The sequence below is a fragment of the Aulostomus chinensis genome, chromosome 18 (genome assembly GCF_037954235.1).
Source record: "Aulostomus chinensis isolate RoL2024-O1b breed Wild chromosome 18, RoL_Achi_v1.0, whole genome shotgun sequence".
Taxonomy (NCBI): Eukaryota; Metazoa; Chordata; class Actinopteri; order Syngnathiformes; family Aulostomidae; genus Aulostomus; species Aulostomus chinensis.
The window spans coordinates 11226603-11248246 of NC_141337.1; the positions used below are offsets into that span (position 1 = coordinate 11226603).

General features: G+C 41.0%; 1 protein-coding gene across 2 annotated transcripts; it reads right to left on the reverse strand.

The window, feature by feature from the left end:
* Positions 1–861: 861 nt before the first annotated feature.
* On the reverse strand, positions 862–21298 carry mosmoa (modulator of smoothened a). 2 transcript variants are annotated; one of them, XM_086185697.1, is made up of 4 exons: positions 21206–21277; positions 20291–20460; positions 9855–10067; positions 862–4161 (listed from the first exon to the last, which is right to left on the reverse strand). In XM_086185697.1, exons 2-4 carry the CDS (start codon positions 20394–20396, stop codon positions 3977–3979), a joined length of 504 nt encoding a protein of 167 aa, XP_086041823.1. In that variant the 5' UTR covers positions 20397–20460; positions 21206–21277; the 3' UTR covers positions 862–3976. The 2 variants fall into 2 exon arrangements, with proteins under 2 accessions (XP_086041823.1, XP_086041822.1); XM_086185696.1 differs by having other exon boundaries at positions 20291–21298.
* Positions 21299–21644: the final 346 nt, after the last annotated feature.

Below are 21644 nucleotides of genomic sequence, written 5' to 3' on the forward strand. Positions count from 1 at the left end.
ACCATGACAACCACAAAGAATGGGTTGATTTAGGCCAGATGCCACTGACAATACACACTTGAAGATGAATGAGAAAATGAAACAGTTCTCTCTCTCGAGCAGGAAGCCTATTTCTGACAGTTGAATAAAACAAAGATTAAAAATCAGCCTTGGTGTGGGAAAAAAAAAAAGAAACCCGTGGTAAGTCATGGTTGTGAGATACAAAGTCAAAATGGTGAGTCATACACACATTGTATCTCATCATTTTGACTTTTTCCTCTTAAATATGAATTTCGATCTCAAAATTAATATCCAGTTCCTAGACTTTTTTTTTCATTACATCAAGGTTTATTTTTAAAACATTTTTATTTTTATCAACTGTCAGAAACAGGCTTTCATATTTATCAATACTGAAGCACTCGGCGTTCTGTTCTTAACAAGGTTCCCAGAGGAGGTGGAGGTTACAGCCTCTAACTGATTGGATCCTGAGTCCGATACTGATTAAAGATGCAGGAGTATGCAAGCCTATACACCAATTACCACGGAATTTACTAGGCCTGAAACCAGAAGCCTGCTACCTCTTGGTTAACTCCGTTATCTCTGACCAAGAGAGGTCATTCGATGATGACATCGTCACGAGATTGGGAGGAAATACATTTGGAACCTATAAATACTGTATCCTAGGTCGGTATCAGCCGATAGGTACGTTGAAGGCGTGAGAATCCAAATGACCACAGACAGCCTGAGCTGATGCATGCTGGGTGGTGCGTGCGGGGTTTCTCTGGAATTACAAATGTAAAATGAAAAAGGCTAATAGGTCACACAGAGAAAGCGTCTTGAAACAGAATTACCGCTGTCGGATGCGGAATCCTCCTTAAATAAGCACAATAACTCACCGTGTGTCAGTCACACATACCCATTTTCTTCTTTTTATTCAGTGATAAATAATTTCCTATGATCATAGGCTTTATGTGTAGACATCTGATCAAGGCAAGAGACAAATTAGAGGGCACACACTGCCACCATTCAAAAAAAAAAATAGCAACAAAAAACAATGAGGTAAGAAGTTCTCTTTTTATACATTTGTGGTGCAACTATTTCTGTTATCTATACTGTTGAATGCACAGTGCTTCCTAATACAGAAATCCTGCCTGTTGTGTCTGTACATTATTAAACAAAAACAGGTCATGGCACAATACTGAACCAGCCGAGACAGGGCACTGCAGGGTAGATAGCTAGCAGTATACATCAGGGCGCCAGTGAGGAAAGCTGAGCGGGAAAATACGGAAAAACAAACACTTGTGAAGCGATTGAGCTCTGTGAGTGAGATGCAACACACACACGTACACACTTTGCAGCAGAAAAGTGTGATAGAAGGTTGTCGTGACGAGACTACATGTGATATGCTGATATGTTGCTGGAGATGTAACACTAGCATGAATTGTCACCTGACAGTCTTGGACAGCAGCTTTTGTTGATAAAAGAGTTCAATTGTTTTGTCTTGAAAGAATATTTTTATTCCAGCTTGAAGGTTCCTGGTTTTTGTTGTTATTGTTGTTCTTTTGTAACAGTTTACTGAAAGTACAACCTGTTTTTTAGTTTTCAGTGAAGAAATTTAGTTTAATTTATATTTTAATATAGTTTATAGTCATCTGCAGCAGACCGACTTCAGCTCTGGTTATCTTTAAAGAACTAAATAATAATAATAATAATAATAAATAAAAGATCTAGAAACCAAATTTTTGCTCAGAATTTACAAAAGAGGATTTTCAAACCTATCTACAGGATTGCACAGTCTTGAAATGTCTAACTAAGATATGTTTTGCGCACATTATTTAATTGAAAAGCCAATTACATGTTCATGGAGTGACAGTCGTTGGCATCAGTGTCAGAAAGAGGTTATCTGAACTCTGTACAGGATGAAGTGTCGGCATCTCTTTCAAACGGTATTCTAATACACAGGTTAACAAATACTGCACCCTTCCTACCATCTGAGAAGTGCAACAGGTAATATTGCCATTTCGAATAGAATTGTTCAGCCCTAATAAACATTTATGTTCATTCTGATAACTGTACATTTTGTATTTATGATTATTTACATTTCTCTTTTATAAGCACCTTTATACGCCATACAGTCTGATATGATCCAATACATGAACTCTGACTTCACAAAAATAATTATCAGTTTTGACTGGCCTCACTTAACCTAACTTTATTATTAAGATTGTACGTGCTAAGTGGGCAGCGCTGCGTTAGGGTGTTCTAATGTCTTGGTCATCCACTTACATACAATAGGGACGGAATTTTACCTTCAATATAATGGAGTCCAGCACACCAGTGTCCACTACAACCTCAGTGATGAAGTAGAACTGTCTTTCTATCAACAAAAAGACTTCATGGCAGAGCTGCTGTATTGGACTGCTGGAACGGACTGGAAGAGCCAAGTGAGTGGAACATATAAAGTAAATATGGGATTTCGTTCAAGGTTTTTTTGTTTTGTTTTGTTTTTTTACAAGAAGATGATAAGATGCAGTGATCACATGAATACATGACCTTGGGTTCGGTCATTTATCACCGGCCAAATGCAATTCAATGATGCAGCTGTAATACATGGATCTAAGTGTGTGTCGCGTGTGTGTGTGTGTTTTACATTCACAAACCTCAAGAGCAGTACACAGAGGCACAGCCCCGTGCCTGGACCTGACCTGCAGTCCCCATGCTTTCATCGCCGTATTAAACAAGACAAAAATGCTCCTGACTTGCTCGTTTCCTGTCCAAACATTAAAAAGGAGAATACCATCAATATTCAGCTTATGTTATTTTCATACCTCATGCGACACCAGCCTTTGCTGAGATGTTAATACTCTGTTAACAGCATAAGAGTTCAACTAACCCTCCTGTGACAGCACAGTGATCTAGAAATATGATGAATGTTCTCTGAATTCTACTTCCTGGCTCTAAGATGAGTGTGATGGTTTTAAAACAGCCGTCTATAGTCTGATACTACTTCTGCTGTTGTAGTAGAAGATATAAATAACACACTGCAGAGTCTTGAGTGGCATTCTCCTCTACGACCTCCTGTTCTAGGATCACAGCTCGGGGAGGTCACCCCCCTTCCTTGCTACTGGTCTGCAGCTGGCTGGAGACAGAGCGGCGGCCCACCTGCACCCTCCTCACATCCTCAGCGGCCCGAGCATCAGCTCAGACAGGTGGAGCGACAGCTACGTCCCCGACACACCTGGGGTCGTGTGACAGGTAAGCTTACGCTCCACTCTGCAGCCAAGCCAGCAGACAACCCCCCCCCCCCCCCCCCCAACACCACCACCACCCTTGCCTCAACAACCTCATTTTCACTCTAACTACTTCATTGGAAATGTGACTGGGAGGGGTGGGGGTTAAAAAAGTATGGAAAAAGAAAAGAAAAAGAAACAAAATTGTACAACAGAAAAACACACAACTGAAATAGCAAAGAGGCCAAAAATAGCAACAAGAGCGGTTGTGACGTTGCAGATGTGTGCTGAGGGCGGTGGGGCGGGCGGCTGGGAGTCAAATCGAGGGCTTTAGTGGTCCTCAAGAACTGTGTGCCAGCATTAAGCCTGCTGTTGCCATGACAGCGGCACATCAAGCACCCTTTCCAACAGAACAACAACAGAGAGACGGCCATATTTTAAATCAACAGTGGCAGAGGCAGCAACAGCTGCCCCCCCAGCTCTCTCTCTCTCTCTCTCTCTCTCCCTCTCTCCCTCTCTCTCTCCTCTCCTCTCCCCTTGTGCCCATATCCCCCTTAGTGTTTTGTTCATTTATTCGTTTTCATCTTTTAGCAGTTCATGGTACGTCATGGTGCTGCGGTCTCTTGACACATTGTCAGAGACTAGCCTGTTTCAGACTTCTGGCCAGAGTTTGTTGTTTCTTTATTTTCAGTCATTGTGTGTTTTGTAAATCCCATGAATTTTTCAGAGCCTCTCATGTCAGTCCAGAGGCAGGCATGGTGGAGTTCTCAGCCTGGGAGGCAAACTTTGCCTGCAAACAGCAGTCCGACTATAGTAAAGAAGATGGAGAGGACGAAGAGCACGTACGAGGAGCCCACCACCGTGTTGTTGGGCAGTTTGTACGGCTGGCCCCCCACCTCGTTTATATAGAAGCCTATGGGGAAGATGAGCGCCGCCATGCAGAACAGGATCACTGCAAAGAAGGAACAGGACATTAAATTAGTCATTTGCACAATTAAATGACAATGAATTTAACTATTAGCATATCCGAACCCCACATGTAAACCAGACAGAAATAAGGGTTTAACCTTCACTTTAGTTCTCCACACAATGAAAAGAAATGAGCCATGAGAAGACTCATATGGAATTTAATTTTAGCGATTTCATTAGAGCTACACAATTGTGTCTTTGCGGTAGCAGCTATACAAAGGCCATTCATAATCTGGAACAGTGAGCGACGTGTATATGCCTCGTGTTTGGTGGCAAAGACGGAGACTCAAGAGTATCATAAAATAATGAACACCAACATCAATACTGCAACAGTAGTCTCAGTAATTTCACAAACATGAACTAACACAATTCAATTAAAATATTCCGGCCAGCTCAGACAATTGTAGACCATAGGTGTGCAGCCTGGGTGTACATGGTTGCTATGGTAATGAATGATTTAACGCTACAAGCAGACAAGATCTGATCAATGTAGGTCAAATATATGCTCTTTTCTCCTTCAGCCTGTTTTGTTTGCCGTTCTGTACTGTTGTTCATGTATTTACACCAACAGATCACAATATTTCTGTTAGCACCTGAAGGCAGCGATTCTCCATGCTCAAATGTTCAGCTTTCAAGTCTGTAAATTCAAGCTTATATGTGGTTTTAGACAATTATCTATGGATAAAAACAAATCGTTATCAAGTCCTATCCTTATGCACAACACAAATATGCTGTATTTTTTTCCACACTACCTCAGAGCAGCTTTAGTCTCAGTAAATGTTTCTCCACAAACTATAAATACACTCTGCAAACCACCTCAGGCTAATTAACAATTTGAAGTTCCTCTCTTTTGAGCTTAGAGCCGAGGATCAGTAATCAAATGTGAAGCTTTTGAACAGGCACCGTTAAGTCACATCCCAAAATAGAATATATTACCAAAAAAAAAAAAAAAGCGAGCATTAAGAAGCAGACCGATGTCGATTCCTACATCTGACTGCCTCTCGATGTTACACTAAAGACATACTTTAAGGACTTTATGCAAAAAAAAAAATACAATACCGTTGCCACCCTAGCAGGCAAGCAGGACATGCTGAGCTGCCAGTCAACAGTCCAGTTCCCTCTCTAGGCATTCATATTTTGTCTTTATTATTTTTGTGCATTTGGAATCAGCTTCGTGCTTGTACACGTCTGTGCCCTAAGACCAAGTGAGTCAGTATAAAGTATTGCCATTTATAACCAAACCATGCTGCTTTCAGCAAAGAGGTTCTCAGAGCTGTTTGTCGGCGGGATTATCAAAACGAACTATCCCACCACACAAAACGACATTTAGGGATGGATTATTGCAAAAAGACAAAAAACAAAAAACAACATTTTTTAATTTCACATAAACTTTGCTGAGGTCTGCAATCTTCAGGTGTGCCTTCAAGTATTCAAAATAATTCCGTCTCACGAGGAACACAAGTCCTTTCAGCTCAGTGCTTGTTCAAAAGGGTTATTGTTTGTTTTTAGCTCACATCAAGATGTTAATAGATGACCAAGCATATGGCGTGATTAAGAAGATGCCCTGGATTATACTGGACAATTCCCTTGAGACTATAAATGGACATGAGACACCATTAGCTTCAAGCTAATTATACATTACTGTCTCTTCCTGCTTTCTGAAATGAAGTGATGCAGCACTGAAAAAGTCTCTATAAGCTCAAGGCACGTTGTTTGTGGGTAATTTTTTTTTGGGGGGGGGGGGGTGAAGGGATAAAACATGTGAACAGATTTGTGTTTCTGTGAACATACCAACTACAGAGGCCAGAAAACTGTTACAACCCTTCTGGGATCAATTAGCTTATACCTGGATAAACAGGGAGCACACTGTGATATAGAACTCCCACAGTGTCAGGTTTGTTCGCGGCTGCAGAGCAAAGCTGACGTTAGGGGTGAAGTCATTAGAGCATCTTTATCGGGCGGTCCAGGAAGTAGGTTTCTGTGATTGAAAGTTGTCACTAATTAGACCAGCTTCCTTTCTTTCCGTTCCAAATTTTTTTTTTTTTTGGTTGCAAAAGGCTCTTCGAGCAGCTCTGAGTCCACTTATATAACACGCAGAAAGGTTATACAGATGATTTAATTTAATTGCACAACTTGTGAATCCCAGATCAGCGGCTGTGAGGAGAATGGACAAACTGTGCGAAGCCGTCAAAAAAATGTTAGTATCATCAATGAAACACAGCATTTGACTTTTAGGACATTCTCCATGACGAGCTCTGCTACCAGTCGTAACATAACTCTTTTAGATCTTTTTTCAAACTAGCAAAAGATATGCAAAGTGCAATTCTCCTTCGACTATCTTGTGGATGCAGCATAACTGAGTGGGAGATTCTTACAAATGATGGTAAAAATCACAATATGGACCTTTTTTTTCCTCATCTGAAACAAACCATGATATTATAGTGCAGCAGGTACATCTCGCTTCTGATCTGCTGTAACTTAACGGTCAACTATCTTACTGGCAGAGGTTATCTTAAATAGGAACATATATTTATTTAATGTATCACTGTTCTCACCATACATGCAAGACAACAAAAATTAACCGTGGAGGAATGTATGATTACCAAGACCGTCTCCCACCTGATATTAATGCAATGGGTTTGACAGGAAACGTTACAGGTGTGTTCCATCTGTGTTTTACCTCCATAAAAGTCCTGTCATATAATGACATGATGTGTAGTATTAACTACAGCCATCATGAGATGATAATAACTTATGTGTTGTTCACAAGCGCGATGCTCCTCATCAACCACACTCAACATTGTGGGAAAGTTTTTTTTTTTTTTAAGCGAGGGGAAAATTACAGCAGGTGGCTGATTATTAGCCACTCCATTAACTATGGAGGAGTCATGACTCATTTCCATGGAGTAGACACATGACATCATTTTCCTGTGAGGAGCTACAGTCAGATAGCTGTTGATAAAAATAAGTGATAAGCCTGGATGTCCACAATGTTGATCATCACGAGAAATGATTCTGATTCTCATCCCTGTTTAACAGATTAATAAACTGATGAAATTCAAGTTGAAAAGCCCCAAACTGCAAGATGCCCAACATTTCTCTCCAGCTGAATATTGTCGGGAATCACGAAAGTAAAACTTAAACATATTTCAAATATGATAATTATTTTTGCTCAGTGAACGTCACATTTTTCCTGAACTGATGAGCTTGTTCTTTTTGCTCTGTCTCCTCTAAATATGACAGACATTAAAGCATCTGAGCACAAATGAATCTCAACATTTTTCCCATGGCAACATAGGTCGTCGCCCCCCCCCAACCAGCTGGGTGCCTCTGGGACCTGAGTCAAGTTAAAAAATTGCATCATACCGGCAACTGAATGCTGATATCGGCATTACATGCTTCTTATGAGTTTCAAAGTTTATGTTGAGCAGTTACAGTTAATGTATTGTTAGCACATTAGTCACACTCTCCTCCCACTGATGGCCGTCACACCTTAGGGAAACACGTCTGGCGTTGGTTTGAGACACAGAGGCAGCCTGTGCTGGACATACAACGCTGTCCTTTCAGGTACTTGTGGCCTGGAGCCAGTGAAACTTCTGGAGAGACTGGCCACCTTCTCCCAGCCTTCATCACCTGTTTGCCCCAAATGAATCACCCGAGTCTCCTTGGTACCAAATTAACTTTATTCTACCTCTCACCCCTTCCACTAGGGTCTTTACATTGGCATCCATCTCTCACTAAGACTTTCAGTTCCTGACCTCAACAAACATGATTATTCACGCAGCTCTCCTTTGTCAACCCTTCTTAAAACACAAGTTCGCAGGACTAAGTGCATCGAGCAGCAAGGTGGTATACATGACCTTTAATTGAATTTTGAGTGTGTGTGTGTGTGTGTGTATATATATATATATATATATATATATATATGTGCGTGTGTTTGTATGTATGTATGTATATATATGTATGTGTATCTATCTATCTATCTATCTATCTATCTATCTATCTATCTATATATATATATATGAAATCAACAAAAAACACATTATCTATAGATGAATTTTCAACCGATCCCATCCCTACAAGAAGGAAGTAAAGATTACTCAAAAATTCTTTTTTCCAGCTGAATAATAGAAACACAACATTCGTATGAATATCATTCTCAGTTTTGTCTATGAAGTCCTCTAAAGTGTAAACACTGATCTTTTGTGCCCCCAACCCATTTCCTGTCTCCCACGTTCTCCCCTGCAGGGCCAACAGCCTCTAATAATGTACTATGCCGAGAGGTGGGATGTTCACCATCACACAACTGAAGTATCGTAACATCAAAAGAACAAATTCTGCCTTTTCATCTCTATCTTCCATTTGAAACAAGCTCAAGGAGAACAGAATGGCCATAGGTGCAGAAAAGTGTCAGCTAATAGGTTCTAAAAACAGAATAAGGCTATATTAACAACCTCCCCCCTCTGTTACGACATTTCTTGCTGTACTATTTTACACCCATCTCACCTTATTTCCTCTTTTAAAGTGGTAATCATTATATGCTTTAAAGCCGTTAAGGAAAGTCTGTACTAATAATACACCTCTTGTCTGATATGGCCAGCAGCAGCAAAGCAGGGGGACAAGGGTGACAACTGCTCACAGTTACCATGGCAACTACCTTACTTGGCCAAGAGTGTGATTTTAAACAATGACTCAAACACTTCCAAATTTAGCTTGTGACACAGATTTCAGCTAACTGGACAGGCAGTTGGGTTGGGGGGGGGGGGGGTCTAGGATTTTATAATGTGATGAGTCACTGAGTATTAGTATGTTATTAGGAGAAGTTACAAAACCTGTATTTGAAAACACAAAACATGTGAAGACAGCGGTGGGTGTTTGTTAAAAAAGGTCATGGTGTCATGAACCGCACCTGGCGTTTGAACCATAATACAGAGCATTGTGGTTTCACAGGCTGTGCCACTGCTCATCTGTGCTGATGATAGAGGGTCTCTATTCCCTTAACTAACCAACCAATCAATCAAACACCAACATCCCACACAGCCTTACGAAACCAGCCCAGCCACGGTGCAAGAGACGGATAGCAGAGGTACATCTATACAGAAAAATAGTGTTTGGGGGAGAAAAAAAAAGAAGAGTGGCCATGTTCAGGTCAACAACGAGAGAAAACACAAGAGAAACACAGCAGCTTACAAGGCACCCACTCAGGTAACAGAAGAACTGGGTTTCTCAATAAATTCAGCTTCAGGGAGCGAGTTTAGTGGTGAAGAGGAACAAGAATAAGAACATGAGTTGCAAAGAAAAAAAACCTCAAAGACATTTGTGCAAAGGCACAAACAAACACACACAGGTTCTCACGTCACCAACGTGCTGATTTCTTGTGCATAGCCACAAAAGGTTTATGTGCCTAGACAAAAAAAACACCACAAATACTAATTATCTATGCATCTAGATAAGCAGTGCATTAATGAGATGAACAAAGATTTTCACGCCTCCTCCCTTACATTTCCACACCTGAGGCTACTACGTATAGGAATACACTAACGTAGTAAAGGCTGTGTAGTGGCAGATGCAATGAGACGGATCCGAAGAGCAAGAAAGCTCCTGGGACAATGTGCTGAGGGCAAATCTATTGAAGCAAACCTATTCAATGTGAATGTCATTGTCTTGCTCACGTACTGCCAGTAAAGGCGATCCAGCGGGCGTATTTGGTGGCTTCTCTGCGCCAGTGTGATGCCACAAGCAGTCCGCAGGTAACTGTGAGGGAGATGATGCCCATGATAATAAAGAAGAGTGTGGTGACCCACTCGGGGGGCAGCCGCGGTGGGATACAGGTCCGATCTCGTCCGTGGATGGTCTGACATTGCCGTACTAGTCCGACTGTAAGGGCACCTGCAGGAAGAAATGTGGAATATTAGTGATTTCAAATAATCAAGTCAAGAACGAGAGCACAGGATATTTATGGGCATGTTGTTGGCCTATGAAAAAGGTCAGACATTTGGATATTAAAAGCATACACATCACTCTCAATATTTCTGATACACGCATCAGCTGGTGGCAAGAGCAACAGAATCAAAGCACAAAAAGGTTGAATTGACATGAACACAAAACCCCGTAAATGTGATATTTTGCTGAGTCTGACCCCCCACAGTAGTAAATGTGATGAGAACTTTAAACTATAAGAATTTAATGGAACCCTATTGATAAACTGCATATCAACTAAATGACTGAGCATGAACAACGTGTGCCAAGATTATTGCGTGGATTATCTTATGTAAAGGTTAAATCCTCTTTTAATTTGGACACAAGTGCACCAGAAGCAAGCTGACGAGAGTTCATCGACACTCTAAAGCTAACAGGCCAAGTTACCTTAATTAATATCACTGAAGATCTTATACAGGTTTTCAATAAAAACATGACAGTGCTTCTCCAGGATGCTGGCTGCTGTAGGGCGAAACATAAAGACCAAAAAATTCCAGTTCATACCAGGACTGATACAATTCCTGAAAAATCAAACTGAAAAATTCATTGTTTAACTCCCAGTGCATGTCACTCTGCTCCCTGATCAAATTAAAAAAAAAAAAAAAAAGTATAATTGATCCTACATATTCAAAGAGCATTTTACCTCACAAAAAATGTTTTACTGTATATTTAATGTTTTTTTTTGTATTCTTGAGCATGTTATTATTATATTGGTGCCTTTGAGCAGCCCTGCTATAAAGGCCAGCAGCTTGAGATAAAAAACAAACAAACAATAGTGAAGTTAAAAACAATGAGAGCAAATAATAAATAAATAAATAAAATAAAGGATGTATGGACTCATCCTGAAGGTGGGCAGCTTAAGTTTGATGGAATTAGTGTCTGAATGACTGACAAGGTCCTGGGAGGAAGGATAAATTTGTAGCTGCTTAGCTGAGGACAAAGCAAACCAGGAACAAGGCGAAGTAGAGGGAATGGAAAAAGTTAGAGACGCTGCTTTAATTTGTCACAGACTCACAGCGGACTCATAGCGGGTGGTGTGTGTGTGTGTGTGTGTGTGTGTGTGTGTGTGTGTGCGTTTGTCTATGTCTGAGTGTGTGTGAGTTGGACTCAATTATACCAGCGGCACACATTTCTCTTACTCTTCCACAAGCTAGACAATCAAATCAATCCTGCCAATCAGTCCCATGCAGGTATGACTCCTAGAACAGATACAGCCTATAAAAAGTTGCATTAATATTAGTCAGCAACTTTTATGACTCGATGGTTCTGTCCAAGCCTACCCTGCTTGACTATCACCAACAACTCTTCGACTCTTCCTCCGTCCTCTGGGTTTCATAATTCACGGGCCTGCACATCCATTATCAGAAAACACAGCATAGCTTGACATTCTGCTGTCCTTGTCCATCACTGATCAGACAGGAAGACAAATGAATTCCTGCCAGAGATGGAGCTATGAGCAGAGCTCTGACAGAGCCCAAGTGTCAGGGCCTGCTTCAGTGGTGCAGCCACTCTGGTGGGATGTTATTCAATTAGTGCGCATCCTCAAGGGGAGTTTCTACATGAGTAAGCAAAACCGCCTCGCATCACTCAGGTCCTTTCTGCTCACAGGTCGAAGGTAATGAAACGAGGAGTAGGAGCTACTGACTGCAGGAGAAAGGAGGTCTCCATTTTAAAAATTAGTTGTGCACATTTGGATGATGCAGTGTGATGTTTTTTGGTTGTTGTTGTTGTTTTTTTTTTAAATGGCAGGTGAGCTGCCATCTATGCTTATACTTCTAAAAGAACCGACAAATACGTTCAGACTTACAACTGAGGGGAAGAAAAAAATGCACCTCACTCAATTTCTATCTTTCTGGCAGAGATGTCAACATATTAAGATCTGGCAAAGACACAGAGTTAAAGATACTAAAGATTAACCTGAATAATTGTTCATTACAATGTCATGCAGCAAATATGTAGTAGTACCTGGGAGACTGAGTAATATATGAGACATTAATGTGCAGTGTTCTGGCATGTTCTTTACCTGAAGCAATACGCCCAAGTCAAAGAGTGCCGTTTTCATAATGAACACTACCCAGACACTAATAACCCTCACAACGGTAAACATAAGTTTGCAATTGTCTATCTATGAGGTAAATCCAGTTTATTTTCTCCTTATACGGACAGAAAGCATCCAAGGCATAGCCTGAAGAAAAATAATGAGTACAAGTGGTGCACACTCAGTCCACTGACCACAAAATAACCTGTTAATTGAAACGGCAGGCCTGTGTGGGCGACATCAAAAAAAAAAAAAAAAAAAAAAAAAAGTTCAACAGTGGCACAGCAGGTGGGCGGACATGTGCATGAAACAAGAAGCTGGAATTTCAAAAGGTCAAGCCTGTTATACTTGTTCTGTCTAGCACCTGAATTCACTTTTGTTATAGGTGTTCTATGTACATAATAAATATATGATGCTGTAAGCAAATGTGTCAAGTCAAAACCACTTGAATCCTGAGAGAAAAGCAAAGCCTCTGTTAAAAATTTGTTCTTGTCCTGGGGGGGTGTGGTGGGATCCGGCTGTCGAGAGGAAATCCTGTCCCCTTTATAACACCCAGTGAAAGCCTTGCTTTTACTGGAACACAAACTCAAGGCTCCTCAGCACACACAAACAATGCCAGTAGTTCAAAGGTAAGCGCTGATGTCTTTGTATCCACTGTTTAGTTTGGGCTATAGAGATTAAAAACCTGGCTTCTAGAACCAACAAATGGCAACGCTGGCACACAAATGTGACTACAGACAAGGATGAACTAAAAGGAACATTTTCTGTCTTGAATTTAATTGCATCTCCCATCTTACTGCGCCGGTAATTCTCACTGCGCTTATGCAATGACAGTAGGAAAAAAATGGAGGTCATGGCCCTGGACAAAAATGGCACCTGAATAGCTTACAGGCAGCCTGTTCCTGATTTTACAGAGTAACCTTGAACAAACTGAGGAACAGGAGGTGATAGAAGCAAACTGAGAACAGGAGAACATAGACATAAGTCTGACCACTAAAGATAATGGCACCGTTTTATGATCATTTCCCCTGAAAGCCCTGGTCTCCTGCTGTTTCACTGGCTCTGGTGGGATTCTTTCCATACAGGAGGAAGGCACGCAATGGTACGAAGACACAGGTAACCATGCAACAAGCAGGCACACACAAATGGCTTAAACTAAAATGATAGTCTAACAACAATGGAGGGTTGGCTGGGCATGTTTTTGTTTTAAATGTGGAAGACAATACTCCATGTGACAGCTTTAATAGAAACACAACCTCACTGTAAAGCTCAACATTCTGTACTATAAAAAATGAATGAAAATGATCATAAACATGACCATCCTGTGGCAAATCCGCAAGGATTGGTTTGGAATGTTTAGTATCGTCACATTTGCCCTGCCTCTCTCCCAGTACTGAAAAAGGATGTCACAGTTCAGTACATAATAAATTATAAATACAGAACAGAGCATTCACAAGCAGCAAGCCAGAGAAATAATCCAACCATGCCACGGGATATGAATAAGAAACAAACAAAAACTTGAGATCAAGGGGAAGATTTTAGTTCGAACAGGCTAGCACCAGTCCAGATTGTCTGGTAATATGACTCTACTCCTCAAGGGGTGATAGTGAGTCACTGTAGCGCGAAGGAGCAGTGGTACTCCCATCTCTCTTTCCTGGGAGCTTCAGGATTGGAATTGTCTATATTGTGTTATAAATGTGCACAGCAGCGGCCCTCCACAGGCTGGAACATTGGGATGGGACATTACTAAAGGTGGTTATAGAACTACTTAACCTACCAAATGCCTTCGAACCCCTCTTTTAAAAACATCCACAGCCCCACTCTCTGGACAGGAGGGATGTGTTTTAGCTGCCTCCAACTGGCTCTGCAGCAACAATTGTTTCTCTGATCATGGGTCAGTGCTTGTTTTAAAAACTATTCTGAACAAGACATCATGTACATTACACTATTTTATTGGCTACTGTACTTTTGAATGCTCTCTTACAACACAACTGAGGCTTCTGGACCAGGGAGGTGATTGCCAATTTTTGTTCCACCGCATCTCATGTGAAATATAAACAGGCTGCTCAGAGTATCGGAACACATCGCATGATGAGAGGGGACAGCACACTGCTGGGGCTGGAGCAACTGCTTGAAATGACATGCTTACCTTATGCGATTCTGATGGGGAAAAGCCCTCTACCCCTTAAGTAGTGACTGTCTGCCTGGACCATGTACACACCCATCTCCCGGCCCGTTGTGACACCTGTCCACCCTTTGAAGCTTTTTCCAACATCATGCAATGGGTGGACTTCAGCTCAGAGCTGGGGGTTCAATTCGTCTTAAATATTCACAGGGCATAATACAAGTGTTATGAACGCAGCTTTAATCTGCAAGAAAGTGGGATGAACAAAATTGACTGTGTTTAGTTTGCAATCTAATCTCACACAATTCCGCCATCTCTCATTTACAGACAAAATGGTACAATTCTCCATTTTGAGGATGCGTTCACACTCCCATCATGCCCTGATATCCTGCAGTCAATTGTGTACTCAGAATGATCAAAACATTTCTCTCACCATGTCTCAGTCCAAATGAGAGGAAACGAGGGCCGTGTCGGCTCATCTTCAGCATTGTGATGCTGTCATTAGCGAAGCATTGGGGGAGATGCTGTTTGTAAGCTCTGGGGGTGTGTGTGTGTGTGTGGGGGGGGGGGGGTAAGGGGATGACTCAAAAAGGTCTCTGAACTGCAGTGGGTGGCAAGTAGGCAAGCTAAGACAGCTAACGGCTGCATATCGTGCTGCAAGCTTCACAGATCCACTTTACATTGTAGGAGTACTGAAGCGCATATAATTACATCCAAACTATAGATTCAGGTAAACCCATGCATTTCGGTAAATACTGACTGCATTCATGTCCACTGTTAAAGTGATACTTCACCCAAAATGTCTTGTTTTTAGAGGACAGAGCCAGCCACAAATTTTAGCTTGAGGCTAATAGCAACTGCTCGCTACTGAGAGCAAAACTGTGACAACAAAACCCTCAAGCTGGACCTCCAGTATAACCCATGTCTTCTTTATCAGGCTGTATGCTAAGACATCTACATGCACTTTGATATGGGCTGAGACAAACTAACCAATGGTTCTAGTTCAGTGTAACTGTAAACATTCAGCCAAAAATGTTCATTCAAGGCAGTGACAACCTGAAGGGCAACAGGTAGGTTTTAGCTTCAGAGGAGGGGCATAAATAGATGTTTTCGGACAGCTTTGCTGAGTCGGTCGCGATTAGCTTAAAGTTAAATATATTACTGTATGTCGCTGGCAAAACAGTGCTGTTTGTGCGTATATGAAAGGCACTTTTTGGGGTTAAGTACCAGTTTAAGTATCAGCCACCTCATGTTCCCATCTTAGCTAAATGACTGCCAAAGAAAATGACTTTGCATATTCTAACATCCCTTCATGTTACCTGCACCCACAGCTCAAAGGACAGTCAGAATGAGCTCCTCAACACTCCAAAATCTAACCAGTCCATGCACCACCTCAACCAAAACCAGCCGGGCAAAATGAACATCTGAATTAGACTTGGTGATGCAAACATTATTCACATTCAAAGAGAAGATACAAATAAGGCGACATTGCAGGCTCTTCTTTACATGAAGAGAAACAGCTGTATACTATGGAACCCCTTTGTAGAGTAATCTCAGGGTAATGCCATGTTTGAAAAGAAAATGTTGGCATTTGAATATTAAAGGGAGAATGGTTGTATAACAGTCTGAATGTGCAGCTGTGTTGAAATACATGTAACAAGGTTCAAGGTTTTTAACTGTTGAACAACCCGCTGCATCGCCGGCACAAGAATCCAACGCTGAAGCAACAGCAGGGTTTGATACTGTAGGACTAGAGGTGGTGCCATACAAGCAATTCACAAGTTTATTCAATAAGGAATTTGACAGCCAGATATGGATTTTAGGACTACAACAATTACTATTCTCATCATCAATTAATCTGATGATTCTTAATTTTCTGCCATAAATCCAGAATTGTTTAATGGTCCGGAACCAGCAATAGATTGAAATTTCTGCCTGAAAAAAAGAAGACTCAAATAATTAACAGACTACAAAATTAGTTGTTTAATTTTCTTTCGATCAACTTATTGATTCATTCATTGCTGCAGCTCAAACATGATTAATACTTGATTGATTCATCTCAGTTTGGAAATAAAAACACAATATCTACTTGTGTATTAAAAAGTGTAAAAGTGCAATATCAAAATCATGGGAGGTACAGTATTTAATAAAGAACAGTAATGCATGAAATATTGTGGTGCTGTCGAGATATTCCAGCCTGCAAATCATATCTTCATTTGGGTCACATCTTTACAAAAACCTCACCTTTATCATTTCAATATGCTTTCCAATTAAAATTTGAATGATCAAAAAACAATTACAATTTCTTCTAATATCGGGAATCACCACAACTGCAATATCCAAACTAAAACTACTCAGACCTGATATTCATTGTATCCTCTGTATCTCATAATTTGCAACACAGCACAAACTCCCATGTGGAGGTGTCTGTCTTACTTGTTGCTTTCTCAACAGTTGCAAAAGTTAAAAAATAAAATTATATACACACACACACACACACACACACACACACACACACACACACACACACACACACACACAAACAAAAAACACCCTACACTTTTGCCTGTGCGACACTTCATTAACATTCATCATCACTTAAAACTGCTTTTACATGTTTGTGATGCATTTCATGATGTCTTTTAGAGGTGGGACAAAATACTGCTACTGTAATATATCAAAATAACTCATTAACACTATACTGGTAATAAGTTTATTAAATTTATTTAAACAGATGGTAACATAATTCAACCACCACCAACTTTTCTTACTATTAATATATTTATTACTGAATGTGTGTATGTTAATAGAGGCCCCAACATATGACTACACTATTTTCCTTGATTTGTCTCAGTTTGATAAATACCTAACACCAGGTTTTTACCTTTTAGGGGTATTTTTTTTTCTTCCTTTCTTTGGTTACACAGATACTGTGACATTATTACAAATTGAATTGTCCTGCAATTTATCAAATATCCCTGCATCTGTATTTCCTGATACTATTATTATCATTGGCAAAGTATCTTGATAACATCGTATCTGCAATTCCCACCCCAAGCATCTTCTTGTTTGGTTTCAAGAAGAAAGCACTCATTAAAGTGGCAATCCCTTGAGAGTAAAAAAGATCCATGGGACAAAGGATAAGAAGTTTCAGATTTTGGTGTCAACATTGATGTTATTAACTGGTCACATATTGGTATGATGGTACCAATCTTAAGAGTTCATTCCATCGCTTGTGCTGGATCTTGACAAACATTACATGAAACACATCACTGATCCATATTACATTCATATTCTTTGCTTTTGTACATAAATTTGGCTCTTTTAACAAGCAGTGCTGTTAGTTTTACTAAAGCCTCACGATGTAATTTCAAACATTACGCTAACAGCAACAATAATAGTGATAATCAAGTAAAAACTTTCTGAGATCATAATTGGTAACAGTGGATGCTTATCGTAATCCCAACATAAAATGCAGCTCCAGTTTAAAATAATGACTTATGCTTCCTGCATTAATTCATTAATCATTCCATCAAAAACGACTATGCATCTTTGATTCAATGATTTTCCCCACAAATACTAATGACAGGTTTAGTAGGAAAATGTGTGAAAATCTGTCTCTGGCCTTGGATACAGCTGCAGTGAGAATTCAGTCTGTACTTGGATGTGATTTAGCAGTTTTCGTGTGTGTGTGTGTGTGTGTGTGTGTGCGCGTGTGCGTGCATGCATGTGCATATACAGAGTGCTTTAGAGGTCATCAAGGCCACTGACTTCAGTGACAAATATGGAGGGCAGTCATCGGCAGAGTTCTGGAGAATAACAGTGTCTGCACCAACAATGGCTTTGTCTTGAAGCTCAGCACAGGAAATCAGCTCTAGCGGTTATTGCCTGAGGATATCACACTGATGCGAGGACAATGTCATGATCCACAGTCTGTCTTTTATGTTCAAAGACTACTAGTTTTCCTGCCTCAGGTGTGCAGCACTTGCAGGGGTTTGGCTCTTGTATGGAAAGTGGACAATCAGAAGAAACGGCTCAAGTACTTGTTAACTTCTTGATCAATTCACAAACACATACACACACAAAAAAATAGAGCAACAAATATGAGGCCAAAGTCACACACCTCATCATGAACAGAGTTTGTCTTTCATTACGAACCTCCTCGGGGAATATCTGCGCACAAAGACAACATACTGAATTCCCAATAGGGCAAGAATTCAAGCGCCAAATTCCACTGATAACCAGAGGCGACCCAATACAATGTGGGGAGTCATCGGGCTCTTCCTTAATAATAACTTGTATAGACATTTAGTGTCATGTTGATCGTAAACATAGGCATGCGCTCAAACAAGACACATTTAACATGCGTAGGCCAGCAGTCTGGAAAGTCAAAATAACATGCTAAAAACAGACCTACTGCACTGACAAAGAGAAGGGAAGGTCATAAAATTACGGAGCATGGGATTGGTAAATGATGTGATTTGACATGATGCTGAATATCACCCAGAATGTTGTGTTCCCTTCACATTAATTTGATTGCCTACTGTGTTATACAGAATTGTAAATCATTGCAAATTCATTAAAACGTGCATGTAAAAGATACAAAAATGCTGCGATATCTGCCATAAATAACCGTTTATACAGTTGGCATGCTCAATAGCTAAGCTGTATGCAACTTCCCGTTAAGTAAATAATCTAATATTAAGGGCCTTGCTGTTTGTGCCTTATCAAGATGAACAAACTGTAAGCTACTGTCCAAGCTAAAAATACATAATTCAGCAAGGGAGCTGCTTTTAAAAAACAACTCAAGTTAGAATTAATGGCTGGTACACTCACAAATTGAATGCGTGTGTTCTTCCACCTACACATGTAATGAAACCATCTGAGACAAAACCCCACACTGGAAGCATCCAGACACATCACACTCATCATAGCAATGAGGAACTGAGAGCTGAGACAGTGAGAGGGAAGCTGGCCGCTGTACTACACCAACTCTCCAGAGCACATCACATCACACGGGGTTATCTATAGCGCAAGCTCACCTCTCTGTGCATGAAGTACAGGTGTATAGTAGAGGGAACCTGACATGCACTTCACTTTAGATGTGAACCAACAGAGTATTAAAGCCAGACAAGTAAGAAGCATTATTTCCAAGGCTGATACAGCCAAATGACATGAACTGTAACCCTTATTGAATTTCATCTCATAATTACTTTTGTACAAATTGCTTATTTCTGTGGCTCTAATGCAATCTAAATGTGTATTAGTTGATCATGAACCCTACATGACCCAGTTACTAAGCTGCCATCCTGCAGCAGGAACAAAGACAAGCAGCTGTCTGTCACTACCCAGAATGTGATTTTTTTTTTTCAGGCCTGACACAAATAAAAGAGACAACCAATATCATACACTTCACACCAAACTTAAGTGATCACTGCTTACAGGAACAAGAACAACACCTTACAGCTTAACTTTAGTGCAGAGGTTGCTTCATCTTACAGCCAATCAAAAAGAAACCAATAACTTAATCTTTTCAAGTCACTGATCAAGCAAGGTTACTAATGGACATTTACCTAATTGATTAACCAGTTTTTATTGAATACATCTGCAAAATTACTTGGGAGCAATTATCAACATGTCCCACCACCTCTAAAATGAGAAAAGATGTTAAAATCCATGAGAGAATAAAATAATTGAACCATAAGTCAGGCTAGGAAAAAGTATTTACTGATTTAGTCTCGCAGCCAATGGTAAAGAACAAAGAGAATAAAACTATACTGAAAACACCAGTGTGGGGGAAAAAGATGAAACTGCCGATTAAAACCCTCCATAAAATAGGACACATCTTTGTTGCTGAGATTATCTGGTGGTAAGTGCTCCTGTAATGTGGGGGGACAGAGACAATCCTGCAACAACGACAACAACAAAAAACATACAGAAATGAGGTTTTGAACAGTGTGCTTCATTTACCTGCTGATTCACCAGTGTTGATCCAGTCTGGATTTGCAATACTGGCTATTGCAAAGATATCTGCAGCCAGAAACAGGCACCCTGAAATAATAGTCAGTTTATCCATATCGCCAGCTGAGAAAGCTGTGAATGACGCGGGGGAAATGTGGTGGTCGTTGTCCAAATGAGACCTGGAGGGTTGGGAGACACAGGGTGTGCTGTTATCAGTCTAACCTCGCCCCCCTCAGCAGGAGCCTGCTGTTGTGGTTCGGCTGTGCATTTTGCAGCAATGTTAGCTCCTTCTCGTCAAGCAAGGGAGAGCTTCCAGCTACAAAGACGACACACAAAAGCGTCACATCTCAGATGCCCGCTGTGGTCCACTGCGGTCAAACAATAGCTCACTCAGCGCCAATGCCCTAAACCGCTTTTGTTGTCCTATGGATCCGTGTGGCAGCCGCCGCCGCAGCAGCAGCATCGGGTACAGCGGCGGCTAGCAGACAGCTAGCTAGCTATTTCCCAGATTCGGGCTCGGTGAGCCGAGCTGCGGCCCAGAGGCTGCTCGACGGCCGAGACCACGGCTGCGTTAGCATTTCACACGGGATGTCACACAGACGAAGGTGGAGAAGAAGCAAAGCAAGTTCCCCTCACTTTGCCTTCTCTTTGTTTATAGCGAAGGTCTGCTGTTACCCGTCAGGAAAACGAGAGCCCATCACCCTCTCTTGCCTATTCGAGCCCGTTCTCCCTCTCCGCTGGAATAGCATCTGGTACTTTCAGTTCGCTAGCCGACCAGCTTCACTCCCACTTCGTCTTCTTCCTCTCCGGACCGCGGCGAGGAGACTGGACTCAGTGCTCGTCTGTCCAAAAGCGATGTTTGAGGTTCCAAAGTGGTCGGTAATGCTTTAAGGTTATTGTTGTGCTTTTCACCCCTGTGCTCACCGTTAGCTCAGCCTCCTTTTCTGCCAAATGACATCAGGCGAACACCCCCAGTCCCCCACGCAGCTCGCCGTCTACCTCACATTCAGGAGGGGGGCTTTCGCTCTCTTCTCGCGATATTATAAAAAAAAACGGGGGTCTTGTCCTGGGTCGCCCTGTTCACCACATGATGTGAAACATTTTAAATCTAGTTAAGTGCAGATTTCGAATTGCCAAGGGGAGCCGGTAAAGTTGATCTACCACCATAAGACACAATCCCTCCTGTCAAAAACATATTTCATAACCTTTACGATTTAAACACAATGCAATTCTATGACATAGTTTATACTGCGCTCATATAAAACACAAGCTCAACGAAACTGTCGGAAATGATGAGTTCATCAGTAAATTAAAATAACCGAATATTCCAAACATTTGAAGTTACAGCCTCAATTCAGGACGG

Bases quoted from the DNA above. Each gene is read 5' to 3' on its own strand.
- mosmoa (XM_086185696.1), bottom strand. From the start codon at position 20,396: ATGGATAAACTGACTATTATTTCAGGGTGCCTGTTTCTGGCTGCAGAT. The intron at 10,068-20,290 runs GTAAATGAAGCA...TTCTTCCTGCAG, and splicing joins CAACACTGGTGAATCAGCAG to GTGCCCTTACAGTCGGACTA. The intron at 4,162-9,854 runs GTACGTGAGCAA...CCTTCTTTGCAG, and splicing joins CTGGATCGCCTTTACTGGCA to TGATCCTGTTCTGCATGGCG.